Source organism: Penaeus japonicus, unplaced genomic scaffold, assembly GCF_977035675.1.
Source record: "Penaeus japonicus unplaced genomic scaffold, GWHDUDI00000001_assembly GWHDUDI00000001, whole genome shotgun sequence".
Lineage (NCBI taxonomy): Eukaryota > Metazoa > Arthropoda > Malacostraca > Decapoda > Penaeidae > Penaeus > Penaeus japonicus.
Window position 1 is genome coordinate 29290555 of NW_028234403.1, and position 12500 is coordinate 29303054.

The following is a 12500-nucleotide window of genomic DNA, read 5'->3' on the forward strand; positions in this document are numbered from 1 at the left end:
CCTCCTCCGTCTGTGGCGTCTCCAGTTGCGTCTCTTCTACGCCAGCTGGTGAGATCATCATGAAGTCTAACTCGGTGAGATCATGGGAGTCACAACACAAAACCCGTGAGAGGGACTTTTAACGGCGACGCCTGGTTTGAAGGAGCGGGAAATCTTCCTTTCCCTTCTCGTTCTTTCTCGTGTTCGCCTTTCTTCTCTCCTCCTGCTTGGGGGATCCCCAAGGGCGCGTCCCTTACGAGTGCGAGGAGCGAGCGATGTGGAGGAAGAAGGCCACCTTGTCGGCTGCCTGGTGGCCGCACATGTTGCAGGTGAAGGGGTTGCGGTAGCCGTGGTAGCCCATGTGCATGGTGTACATGACCACGTCCTTGAAGGCCATGTCGCAGAACTGGCACTGGTGGGCGCCCCTCCACTGCTCCGTGTGCGGCTGCTGCGGCTCCTCCTGCATCTCCTGGGCATGGTCGTCGGACTGGTGGGCGTGGTCGTCCTGGAGCGGCTCCAGCGGCACGAGCGGCGGCAGAGCGGCCTCCGTCGGGCGGCGCGGCGGCTCCTCGTCGTCGCGTCGCGAGTCTTCGTCGTGGCCGCTGCTCTCGCCCTCGGCGCTCTCGCTCAGCCGCATGGCGATGCGCTCCAGCTTGAAGGCGCGGCCCTTTCGCCGGTTTTTGGAGGGCGGCGTCGACGTCTCAGAGCGCGGCGGCGACGACGACTGCGGCGACGAGTGGTGCGGGGACAGCGACGCCTGCGACTCGGAGCGCGGCTCAGACGACGGCACCTTCCGGAGGTCGGCTCCCTGCTGCGGCGGCGTCTGCTCCTTGCTCAGGTCCAGCACGCCGTCGTCGTTGGGCGAGTGTGCCTGGGCGTGTGGCTCGTGTGGGGAGCCATGGGGTGGCTCGTGGGGGGGGCCGTGCTCGTCGTCGGCGGCAGTCAGGCGCGGCCCGTGCAGCGCTGGGTGGGCGAAGCGCTGCAGGTGCTGCTGCAGGCCCAGCGCCGGGTGGATCTGGCCGCTCATCATCTGCTGGTACAGGAAGGGATTCATGGCGCGGGCCAGGTACTCCTTGAGGTTGTGGGCGGCAGCCAGGGGCGAGTAGGGGGTGCCTGGCTCACTGGTGGGCGGGTGCAGTGCCTGGTGTGGGTGGAAGGCAGGCGCGCGCGGGGACATGGGGCGCCGCTCGGGCGACAGCGAGCGCTCCAGTGGCTTGGGAGATTGCGCTCCGTCTTCGGCGTCGTCGCGGCGCTCGGAGGCCGCGTGCAGCAACACGTGCTGTGAGAACACCTCGCGCAGGTCCGTGCTGAACTCACACTGCGGGCACTTGAAGGCGCCGCCGGGTGAGAGCGGATTCTTCTGCGTGAGGCGCTCGCGTTCCAGAAGAAGCTCGCGCAGCTGCTCCCGCCCCTCCAGCGCCTTCGGAGCCTCCTCGGGCGACTTCTCGAGGGCGCGCGACAGGATGGGCGACGAGCTCTGGAAGTTGGGGATCATGCTGGGGTAAGGGTACGAGAAGGGCGAATGCGGCGGCGGCGGCGCGAGCGGCGTCTGCGGCAGGGCGGCGGGGGTGCGTCCCTGTGGCGGCTTGGAGCCCTCGCGGGGCGATGTGGGCGTGGGTGGAGCCGATGGGAGGCCGGCGCTGGCCTGCATCTGCACCTTGAGCAGCTGCGCCTGGATCTGGTAGTGCGGCGGCAGGATGGGCATGCCGTTCTCGTCCTTCTTGAGCTTGGGTCCGCGGCGCGTGCCGTACACGTCGATGATGGGGATGGGGTTGGGCGAGCCGTCGGGGTTGAGCACCATGGCGGGGTTGTGGCCGTACTTGCGCAGGTGGAGCTTCAGCGAGTGGCAGTACTTGGTGGCGTACGTGCAGTCGGCGCAGCGGTACTGGTAGATGTTGCTGTGCGACTTCATGTGCGAGTTGAGCATGGACTTGTTGACGCACGAGTAGTTGCACTTGTTGCACTTGAAAGGCTTGGAGCCGAAGTGGTTCCTGAGGTGGTACTCGAGGTGGTGCTTGTACTCCGTGACGAAGGGGCACTTGGGACACGTGAGCAGCTTCTCGCTCTTGATGTGCGTGCGCGCGTGCTCCCAGAAGTCGCCCTTGGTGATGGCCACGTACTCGCACTGCTTGCACTTGAAGGTCTTGACCTTGCCCTGGGCGTTGACGCGGGGCACGCGGATGCCCTCTATGTCCTCGCTGGAGTCGGGGCTGAAGCCGTGCTCGTCCTGCATGTGCTCGCGCAGCTTGGGCTCCGTGCGCGCCGTGAACTCGCACTTGGCGCACTTGTGGTCGTAGTGCGTGTTGAGGTGCGCGTCGAAGTGGTAGCGCGACGTGCCCGTGTACGAGCAGAGGTGGCACTGGAACGCCTTCTTGTCGCCGCCCTCGCCCTCCGTGCCCATCACGCCCGACAGCTCCAGCGCCTGCTGTAGCCGCGACAGTGGGTTCATGTCGCCGCCGTCGTGCATGGACGACGAGTCCATGGAGTCGTCGTGCACGTCCGGCTCCACGCTGGACGGCATGCGCTCGTCGCTCCCCTGGTAGCTCTCGCCGTACGGGGAGAGCGCGTCCTCGCCAGGCCGGAACGCCGACTCGTAGCCGCGGAACGAGTCGTTCTGCTCCTCGGCCGAGTGCGCCTGCGTACGCGCCGAGTCGGTGGGCAGGTCGGGGGACTCGCCGGCCTTGTCGATGGGCGAGCGCGTCGGCTCGGCGTGGTGGTCGGGCCGAGCGAACCGCAGCACAGAGTCGGCCTCGAAGGCGCGCGGCTCACCGTCGGCCCCCGCCGGCTGGCTCTCCGCCGCCGGCTCCTCCTTCACCACCACCTCCAGGTGGCGCTCGGCCTCGGAGATCGCCTGCAGCTGCGGCGGGGGGTCGTCGCTCATGTCCACGTCCTGCTGCTCGTCCTCCTCGTTGGCGACGTGCATGGGCTCCTCCTTGGGCGCCACGGCCTCGTGCTGTGCGTAGGCCTGCTGCGGCTGCTCCTCGCGCGGCGCCGAGTACCTGTGCGAGGCCTCGTGCAGGCGCGCGCGCTGCTCGTAGAGGCGTCGCAGCTCCTGTTGCATCTGCAGCGCCTCGTAGTGGCCGCGCTCGCTCTGCATGCGGGCGGCGGCGGCGGCGGCGGCGTCCATGCTCATCTGTTGCTGCTCGCGGGCGTGGGCGTGGGCGCGGTCGAGCTCCATGGCGGCTCTCATTGTGGCCTCGTAGCCGGCGAGGGGCGGGATGACGGACACGCGGCCCTCGTAGCTGATTCCCGCCGCGCCGTGGCGCTCAGAGGGCGAGGCTGACGTGGAGATGGCGGGCGCGCCCACCATCGGCTTGACGGCGCCCGCAAGGGACTGCGGAGGCGCGCTCTCGCACTCGGCGGACATGGCTTGGGCGTGGGCGGGGAAAGGGTCCAGGAGGGGCGGCTGTTGAAGCATGGGGCGGGCGGCGGGATGGGCGACCCCACTCTCCTGAAACACGAGGCGGACGTTAGTATGCGTCGACGGAAAGGGAAGACAGATTTAAAATACGATAAAGACTAGACTACACGTTGATTAAAAGCTTAAGAAATAAATAGTGTCTGCCTAACAATAACAACATGAAAGAATGAATAGTAAACTATTGTTTTCCCCTTTACTAAATATGTTAACATATCTCACACTCAAGTTCCATTATAATAATAATAATGATATAATAAAAAAATATATAATGATATAATAAAAATGATAACAATGATTTTATAAATTATTGATAATGATTTAATAAAAAATATGATAGTATTAATAATGATAATGATAATAATAACAATAATATGGTGTATCAGCAGTCCTAAAAAAATGCGCGCCATAAAATCCCAACACACTAATGTGGCCGCCATCTCAAAAGACCATTTATTTGCTCGCGGGATGTTATTATTTGCTCGCCAGGTGCGGCCGTGAGCCCTCAGCGACAACAATAACAAGGACATAACATGGCACGAGTCTTTACACAGCCAAAATAACTTTTTTCCCTCCCTCTATTATGGGAACACGTGACCGCGGCAGAACCCATAACGGCCAATTGGTTATCGTTTTCATTTTATATTCTTGGCGTTTTATAGACGTTGATTTGCGTTTTTTTTATTACTAGATTATTGTTAGTGTCGATTTGCTGTTGAGTCATCTTCTCGTGGTTTTATATCAGTTTGATATTTAAAATAATATGAATACAAGTTAAATGTATATTACCGTTTGTGAAATATAAACAAATCGTTTTCAAAATTTAACCGCTTTTTCAAGTTTCTGGTATTTATTTTCATCAACACACTCATCCAAATCATCTAATACATTCATCAGCGACTCTTCTCACCCGCTAACAGGACATAAACACGACAGACCCTCCCGAAAAAGCCTAAAGTAAGACAAAAAAGCATCTTGATTGACTAACTGACATGGCGCCCAGCAGGTCACAGCAGCTGACCTCCCTCTCTGCTCTCTCGTGTCTGTCTCTCCGTGACCTCTCTTTCTTTTCCTCTTCCTCGTTTTTATTTACGGACTGACCACTCCTCTTACACTGCATCAGGGGGATAAGGATGGATTGTTTGTGTAACCGATTATGAATTCTGCGCGCAGCTGTGATTGGGAAAGGCCGCCATTTTGTTTTGTAAGAAAGGTGGACTATTACGTTATGTTTCCTTATTTTCCCCTTTTCTTTCTTTTCCCGATGAGATTTTTCCGGTTTGAGTCTTTCTTTTTTGTAAATGTAGATCTGTTGTGTGATTTATTTTTTGATGTAGGTAGTGATGAGGCAATGTTTCCCTAATTTAGTTTAGTTTATGTTTTACTTCTGTTTGATATATATCATATTAAAAGTATTTTCAATGACTTGATAATTAATAAATGATACAATTTTACCGAAAATGATGGTTTTTATGAATAACGATGTTATCAAATAAGGGTATACGTGAAGAACCATTGAATAAAACAAATAAATCAAACCGGACGCTAAAACTACAGAAATAGAAAGGATAAAAGAGGAAGTGAGAAGGACAACAATAAAGCGGAGGGAGAGAGGATATGCCGCCTCAAAATCCTTTGCCAATAAGAGCGTTGAAAATGGCGACAAAACACGCGCGAACGCTGGATTAGGACAGATTTATCTCGCTCGGCCGGAAAATGGCTAGGTTGGGGGGAGACGGGTTGGACATGCGCGCATATATATATATATATATATATATATATATATATATATATATATATATATATATATATATATAGATATATATATATATATATATATATGTATATACGCATATATACATATACATAAACACACTTATACATGTGTGTGTATGTATATGTATATGTATATGTATATGTATATGTATATATATATATATATATATATATATATATATATATATATATATATATATATGTATGTATGTATTTATATATACACAACCACACACACACACACACCGACACGCGCATACCCGCACGCGCGTGCACGTTTGTGTGTGTGTGTGTGTGTGTGTGTGTGTGTGTGTGTGTGTGTGTGTGTGTGTGTGTGTGTGTGTGTCTTATATGTAACGTACACGCGCCTATGTCTATCCATCTGTCTATATATCTATTGACTTTGCTATCTGTCTATCGTTCTATATCTATCCATCTATCTCTCCCTCCCTTTATTTGATGAGACAAAAAGATGGTTAATATGTTTATTACTATACTTCAAAATCTGGTAAATGGCCATGACGTCATTGTTGTGGATTATGGCGCGCCTGTAAGTACTACCACTACTACTACTACTGATAACAGACAAAAATAACACAGACTACTAACTTGTATCACAAATTACACCAAAATAGAACGTCATTTTCATCCAAGCGACGAAACGAAACACCCACAAAAAAAAAAAATCAATAAAAAAAGAACTCGCGCTGGGCAAACTGGCAACCCCCACCCCTTACCACACCCCTACCCCACCCCCGACAGGCCATGCAGGCAAAAGGCGTCAACACGCGAGGAGAAAGACCAATTAAAAACTACATATGTTGTATGAGTGTGTGTGTGTGTATGTGTATGTGTGTGTGGGAAGTTCGTCCGCATGGAGGTGGACTGGATAGAGCGAGAGATAGAAAGAGGGAGGGAGGCGGAGAGAAGGAGAGAAAGGCGGGAGCAACAGGAAGGAAGGAGGCGGCCCATGTTCCCCAAAAGAGGGAAAATAAAATGAAGAAAGAGCAAAGGCACACCTACAGCCGACGCCAAGCCCACCCACGGCCACAAAACAGCAAGCAAAAAGCAGGACAAAAACAAGGGAAACCGAGCGCCTCCTGGCCAGCCCTAAACCTGCTCTCAGACGCTGACTGCGGCGGACACTGGCAGCAAAGGTCGGCCAGGGTCACGTGGCCTAATATAACCCTCCCTCCCGCCCTCCTCCCCTACCCCCTTACCCCCGCTCTCCCTTCCCTCCTGCCCGTTCTATCCCTATCTCTTTGCGCTTCTCTTCTCTCCTCCCTCCCTCCTTCCCCCTTTCCCTCCATGTCTCCTTCCTTCCTTCTTTCCTCCCTTTCTCTTTTCTTCTATTCTTCCCTCTCTATTTTTCTCCTCCGTCTCTTTAATAACTTCCCTTCGCTTCGCCCTTTACCCTTTCCCTCCTCTCCCCTTCTCTCCCTCTCTTATCCTTCCCTTTTGTGTTTTAACATATCGTGACCTTTAATCTTTATTGTGCAATACTAAATATACGAAATATTACCTCACTCTAACACCAAAAAGGCTTATCATATTCATTTTTCAAGAGTTTAACGAGTATTTCGCTTAAAAATACTCGTGATCATTGGAGCGTTTACCGCGAAGGCGGTATAACATTTCTTAGAAGAAAATTATACTTGAACGATATATCTTTAAAATATCCTCCCTCCGGTCTAAACCGGGCGTGTGAAATCCTTAGAATTAAATCTCCGGGAGGCGTTCACTGCGACCCGGAAAAAAACGATATGTAAAAAAAAGATCAAGTATTACTTAACAATATTGATGTTGATAAACTAAAATACCATACAAGACAACGGAACCATAAAATATAAAAGTGCAATCGTTACAAATGACACCCATATTTTTTACGGAATGTGACGTGAACGCACCGCAGTTTTCACACGAACACGTTTGTGACTCAGCGAATTTCCATTTCCATCTCGACTGAATTTCTTTGAAAATCATCTGTCGACATAATCGGCCGCTTATTGAATATTTTTCAGCCTTTTTTTCGTGTCGATTGGAATGAACGGTAAATGCGCCGGACTGGAGGGAGGAGGAGGGGAAGAGGAGGAGGAGGAGGAGGAGGGGAAGAGAAGGGAAGAGAAGGGAGGAGGGGAGGAGGAGAAGGAGGAGGAGGAGGAGAAGGAGGAGGAGGAGGAGATAAGGAAGAAATCAGGAATATGAAAGAAAAGGAAATGAGGAAAATGGAAAGTTTGCTCAAACGAGAATAAGAAAGGAAAGGAATACCAACAAAGCATAGGAGAATAATGAGCACACAGACGTGGAAATACTAAAGAAAGACAGATGAGCGATAAATGAGAAACTCTAAAACACACCAAGAAAGAAGCCCCTGGCGTCACCGCGTCCGTTTGCGAAACAGAATCACTTCCGCCTCCCCGGGAAATGCTGGATAACGCGCCGATCCTTGGGGCTGGCTCCTCACACACGCGCGCTAGACCTACATCTACACATCCACATACATACATACACATATATACATATATATTATACATATATATATATATATATATATATATATTATATATATATGTATATTATATAATATATATATATATATATATATATATATATATATATATATATATATATAATACATACATACATACATACATATATATATATATATATATATATATATATATATATATATATATATATATATATATATATATATATATATATAAAGAGACAGAAAAAAATAACGTACGATAACCTGCGGTATAAATTGGAGAGAGAGAGAGAGAGAGAGAGAGAGAGAGAGAGAGAGAGAGAGAGAGAGAGAGAGAGAGAGAGAGAGAGAGAGAGAGAGAGAGAGAGAGAGAGAGAGAGAGAGAGAGAGAGAGAGAGAGAGAGAGAGAGAGAGAGGGAGGGAGAGGGTGGGGTCAGCATAGGGGAAAACTTAGGTCACCAAGATACAATGTGCCCAACTGGTATTGAAATTATTGTTCGAAAATAAAATCGTGACATTTGCTTTACATTTCATATTACTCATGTTTGTGAAATATCAGTTGAATTCAAAGTGAACTGAATATCGAAACACTGCGCGAATTATACTGCTTTAATCACTATCACTGACCCTGGGTTAATTTTCCTGCTTGGGTTCTCGTAATTGTAAGCCGATACTTTAAGAAATTTGTAAAGTTTTCATGATCTTGAAAATGTTTTTGAGACGTAAAAAAAAAAAAAAATCTGATTATAAATGGAAAATGTATCGGATATTTTTTCCCCAATTCCATTAATCACAAATGGAATCATTTATATCCAACTGTCTATCTGTGAATCACCATATCACTTACCGCACTCAATCATAAAAAAAGTTTCCAAGTTGAATCACTCCATTACTTCCAATGTATAAAAAAACACGAAGTAGAAAATCCAAGTCCACAAGATTAATCTCAAGCAGAGTCACAAGTTTCACTAGAATCCTTTCCTTCTTCTTCTTTTTATTTCCTTCAAGCGCGAAAGCACCGAATCCCCAATTCCGAATTTCTATATTTTTTCCTCTTCCAAAGGAGAGATCTTTCCTCCGCACAGTCACCAGGAAGACTAACTGTCCTCGCCAGTTACCTCACCTGTCGTAACTACGTCTCCTCCCCCCCTCCCCCTCCCCCCAACCACCCTTTCCATCCCTCCCCCTCCCGTTATCCCTTTTCCACCCCTATCCCTCCCCCACCCCCCTCTTTAACAATTCCCATAACCCCTTTTGCGTACCTCACGTACCCCCCCCTCCCACACCCGCTCTTATTTCTCACTGAAATGGCTTTCACCCCCCCCTTCTCCCCCCTTTCTCCTTTAACCATAGGCTAGTAACAGCTATCTCTCCCCCCACCCCCCCTTAACCTACCTTTCTATCGCACTTCCCTCCCTCTCCCTCCCCCCCTACCCCCTTATCCTCTCTTTCCCTCCTTCTTCTTGTCTCGTTTACTTGACCTAGTTTCAGAACGGGTAAATAATCCACCTGTTATGTAGCTTTCGGTTGGAATGCCTTTTTCCGATACCAGAGGAGGGGGAGGGGGTGGGGAGGAAGGGAAGGTTGAAGGAGGTATTTAAGAAAATCATTCAAATACTTGATCGAAAAATAAAAATCCGTTCAAAGATTATATTTTTCAAAAACTATCATCTTGAGATTTCCTTCCCCTTTCCTCTAGTTTCGTTTCTTATTTCGTTTATTCTTCCCCGTTCTTTATCATGTTCTCCTTCTTTTTTTTCCTTTGTTTAAGAACATGATCTCTGGGTTTAAGAATTCAGGCGTCATGAATATAATGCACAAAGTCTCTCTCGATTCAGGAAGAGTTTTACGAGGTCGACAAATCTAATTCCATTCTGCTCTTGGTTTGTTACGTTACCAACTTACTTCAAATTGCTATGTAATGCTAAAAAAATATTTTTTCCTCACCTAAGCAATACGAACTTATAAACGTTCGTTTTCTTTTGAATCTAAGGAAATTGGTCTAGAATAATAACCTCCCTTCAGTTTACATATATCTGAGACAGTTGGAAAATAAATAAATAACAACCGCCGTTAATAAATAAATCTGGAGAACGGACAAAGTGACAACTCTTCAGCCAAGTGACTTTAGGCAGGTAGAAGGGTGAAGAGGGGGGGGGGTACAGGTAATAGGGAGAGATAGGGTGGGGAGGGGGAGGGACAAAGGTAATAGGGGGGAGGGGAGGGTCAAGGGGGAGGGGGATCAAGGGATGGGACATGTAAACAACCCGCGTAAACAATCGACCAATAAACCCCTTTCGGTTTACCTAACATGACGTAAAAACATCAGGTGGAAAAGGGTGGGAAAGATTTTTCGTCGAGTCTGTGCGAAAAAAGAAGGGAAATTTTATTCAAAAACAAGTGGATATTGTCACGCGGATATAAACTGGCCTTAGATGAGCATATAGAAAAAAAAGAAACTGAGTGTATAGAAATAGAGGTTATTAATGCAGAGATAATATAGAGATAGAATAATAGATAGAAATAACAAATGATTATCGCCATGCGCAACATATTGGCGGGAAGATCCTTCGTCGCGTGTTGCCCTACTAATATTTAAAAAGAAGGAAGCACGCGGCATTTGGTGTATCTGTTAGTCATCTGGATCCTCAAGGAGCGGCCGAGGAAATGGAATTCAAGGAAAAAGTTACCCTTGATACAGCGCGCCGGGCTTGGGAGTCTCGTTCTCTTTCTCTCTCTCTCTCTCTCTTTCCTTCGTTTATTGTCAATTTCCTTATTTTGTGTATTTTCTTTCTCTTTGGGTTTGCTTGCGTTTGTCTCCGATCTGTCTCTCAGTGTGTGTTTGTATCTAACTGACTGTCTATTTGTCTATCTGTCTCTTTGTCAATTTATTTCCTCTCTCTCTTTCTCTTTCTCTTTCTCTCTCTCTCTCTCTCTCTCTCTCTCTCTCTCTCTCTCTCTCTCTCTCTCTCTCTCTCTCTCTCTCTCTCTCTCCTGTTCACCTGTTCTGACCTACTTTCCACGGTCGAGATCCAGCCAATGAGAACGTCCGGTGGAGGAGGGGGTAGGGAGGGTAAGCGAATTGGCCAATAGGAAGCCGCGGTTTTGCAGTGACGTTAAGCGCTGGGAAAGTTATGTAAGGATTGGAAAATGAGTCTTATAAACGGGTGGTAAAAGGGTTGTGGTTTATTATTTGCTGCCTTTTTCTAATTTGTTTTATCCATTGTATTTTTTTTCTCCCTCTTCATCTTAGATGTGCATATATATTAATTATGGGTTTCTTCTTCTCCACAAGTTTTATCTTGCTTTCATTTGAACTCTCTACAGCAAACTCTCTCTCTCTCTCTCTCTCTCTCTCTCTCTCTCTCTCTCTCTCTCTCTCTCTCTCTCTCTCTCTCTCTCTCTCTCTCTCTCTCTATCTCTATCTCTCTCTCCTCCCATTGAATTCCTTTTTCCCATTTTAACTCATTCAAGCATCGCTAAAAGTCAAGGAAAACCAATCCTCACTCTTATCCTCCTGGGCCATAAGGCTGAAACTCGTTCGTCCAACCTCCTCGCGGGTAGGGTGTGTGTGTGTGGGGGGGGGGGGCAGTTACAGAGTGATGTTTCCCTTCAATAACCCCATCCCTCTTCCCCCTCCCCCTCCCTACATCCTACAAAACAAGGTCAGATCATGGGAAGAAGAAGAAGCAGAAGAGGAAGTAGTAGAAGATGATAATGATGAAGTGGAGGAAGAAGGAAGAGAAGTGGAATAAGAAATTAAATAGAAGAAAAATTAGTAGATGATGATGATGAAGAGAAAGAAGAATAAGAAAAAGAAGAATAAGAATAAGAAGTAGTAGAGGAAAATAAGAAGAAGAAGAAGAAAAAGAAGAGGAAGAAAGAAAAGGCGAAGGATAAGAAAAAAAATAAAAGAAAAAGAAGGGAGAGGCAAAGGGGGTCCGAACAGGAGAGGGTAAGGTAATATTGGGTGAAGTTAGTAGGAAGGAGGGAAAAGGAGGAGGAGCAAGAGGAAGGGAGGCGAGGAGGGAGGGGGGAGGGGGCGACACCACCTGACCTCGCCTGGGTCGTCTCGCCGACAGGTTAACTAGGTCAAAACTGGGCGAAGGATAACCCCCCCTTCTCCTCCTCCCCCTCCCTCCATCCCTCCTACCTCTTTCTCCCCCCTCCCCCTACCCTTTCTTTACCGACAAACAACGTAACGGATCGTGGATTACGTGGCCGGGTTCACAAATTGCGCGTGTGTGAGAAAGCGGGTTTACGAACGAGAAGCGAAGAAGAGAAGGAGGGGGGGGGGATGGGAGAGGAGTGGAGGGCGGGAGGGGGGAGGGGAGAGGAAACTGGAGGGAAGGGAGACAGAGGCGATTGGAAAGAGGGAAGGAGAAGGTGGTGATGTTTTTGATGAAGAGGAAAGAGGCGAAAAGGACGAATGAAGGAAAGGAGGAGGTTGGAATTAGGAAGTGAAGGAGGACGACGACAAGAAAAAGAACGTAAACATGAAACGAAATTTGCGAAAATAATGATACGAGAGTAAATCCCAGAAGAAGAAGAAAACTGAGAAGGATAAGAAAGGAAAAGAAGGGAGGAGGAGTTATCACAAGCGAAGGAAAGTTTAGTGTTTAACAGAAGGATTACGAGAACCTATCGCCCTCCTGTTATATGGTCTCATGTGATTGTCACGCGGGTAAGAGCTCTTGTTTATCGGGAGAAGGAGGGGGGGGGGAGGCGAATAGACTGATAGATGGAAGGATAGATGGGTGTAGGAAATACAACATAACGTCTTGGCATTTGCTTGAGAAAAAATCAAGAAATGATATCCGAAACGAAAAACGTTCC

At 48.4% G+C, this 12500-nt stretch overlaps 1 protein-coding gene across 1 annotated transcript in view; it reads right to left on the reverse strand.

Annotated features, from left to right (window-relative positions):
- The window catches only part of hb (zinc finger protein hunchback), a 30850-nt gene that overhangs the window by 2413 nt on the left and 15937 nt on the right, over positions 1-12500 (reverse strand). The window contains exon 2 of the mRNA XM_043019308.2: positions 1-3430. This exon is cut by the window's left edge and continues 2413 nt beyond it. Coding sequence (XP_042875242.2) covers positions 233-3397 — 3165 coding nt within the window. The 5' untranslated portion in view covers positions 3398-3430 and the 3' untranslated portion in view covers positions 1-232. The remainder of the gene's footprint in view (positions 3431-12500) is intronic.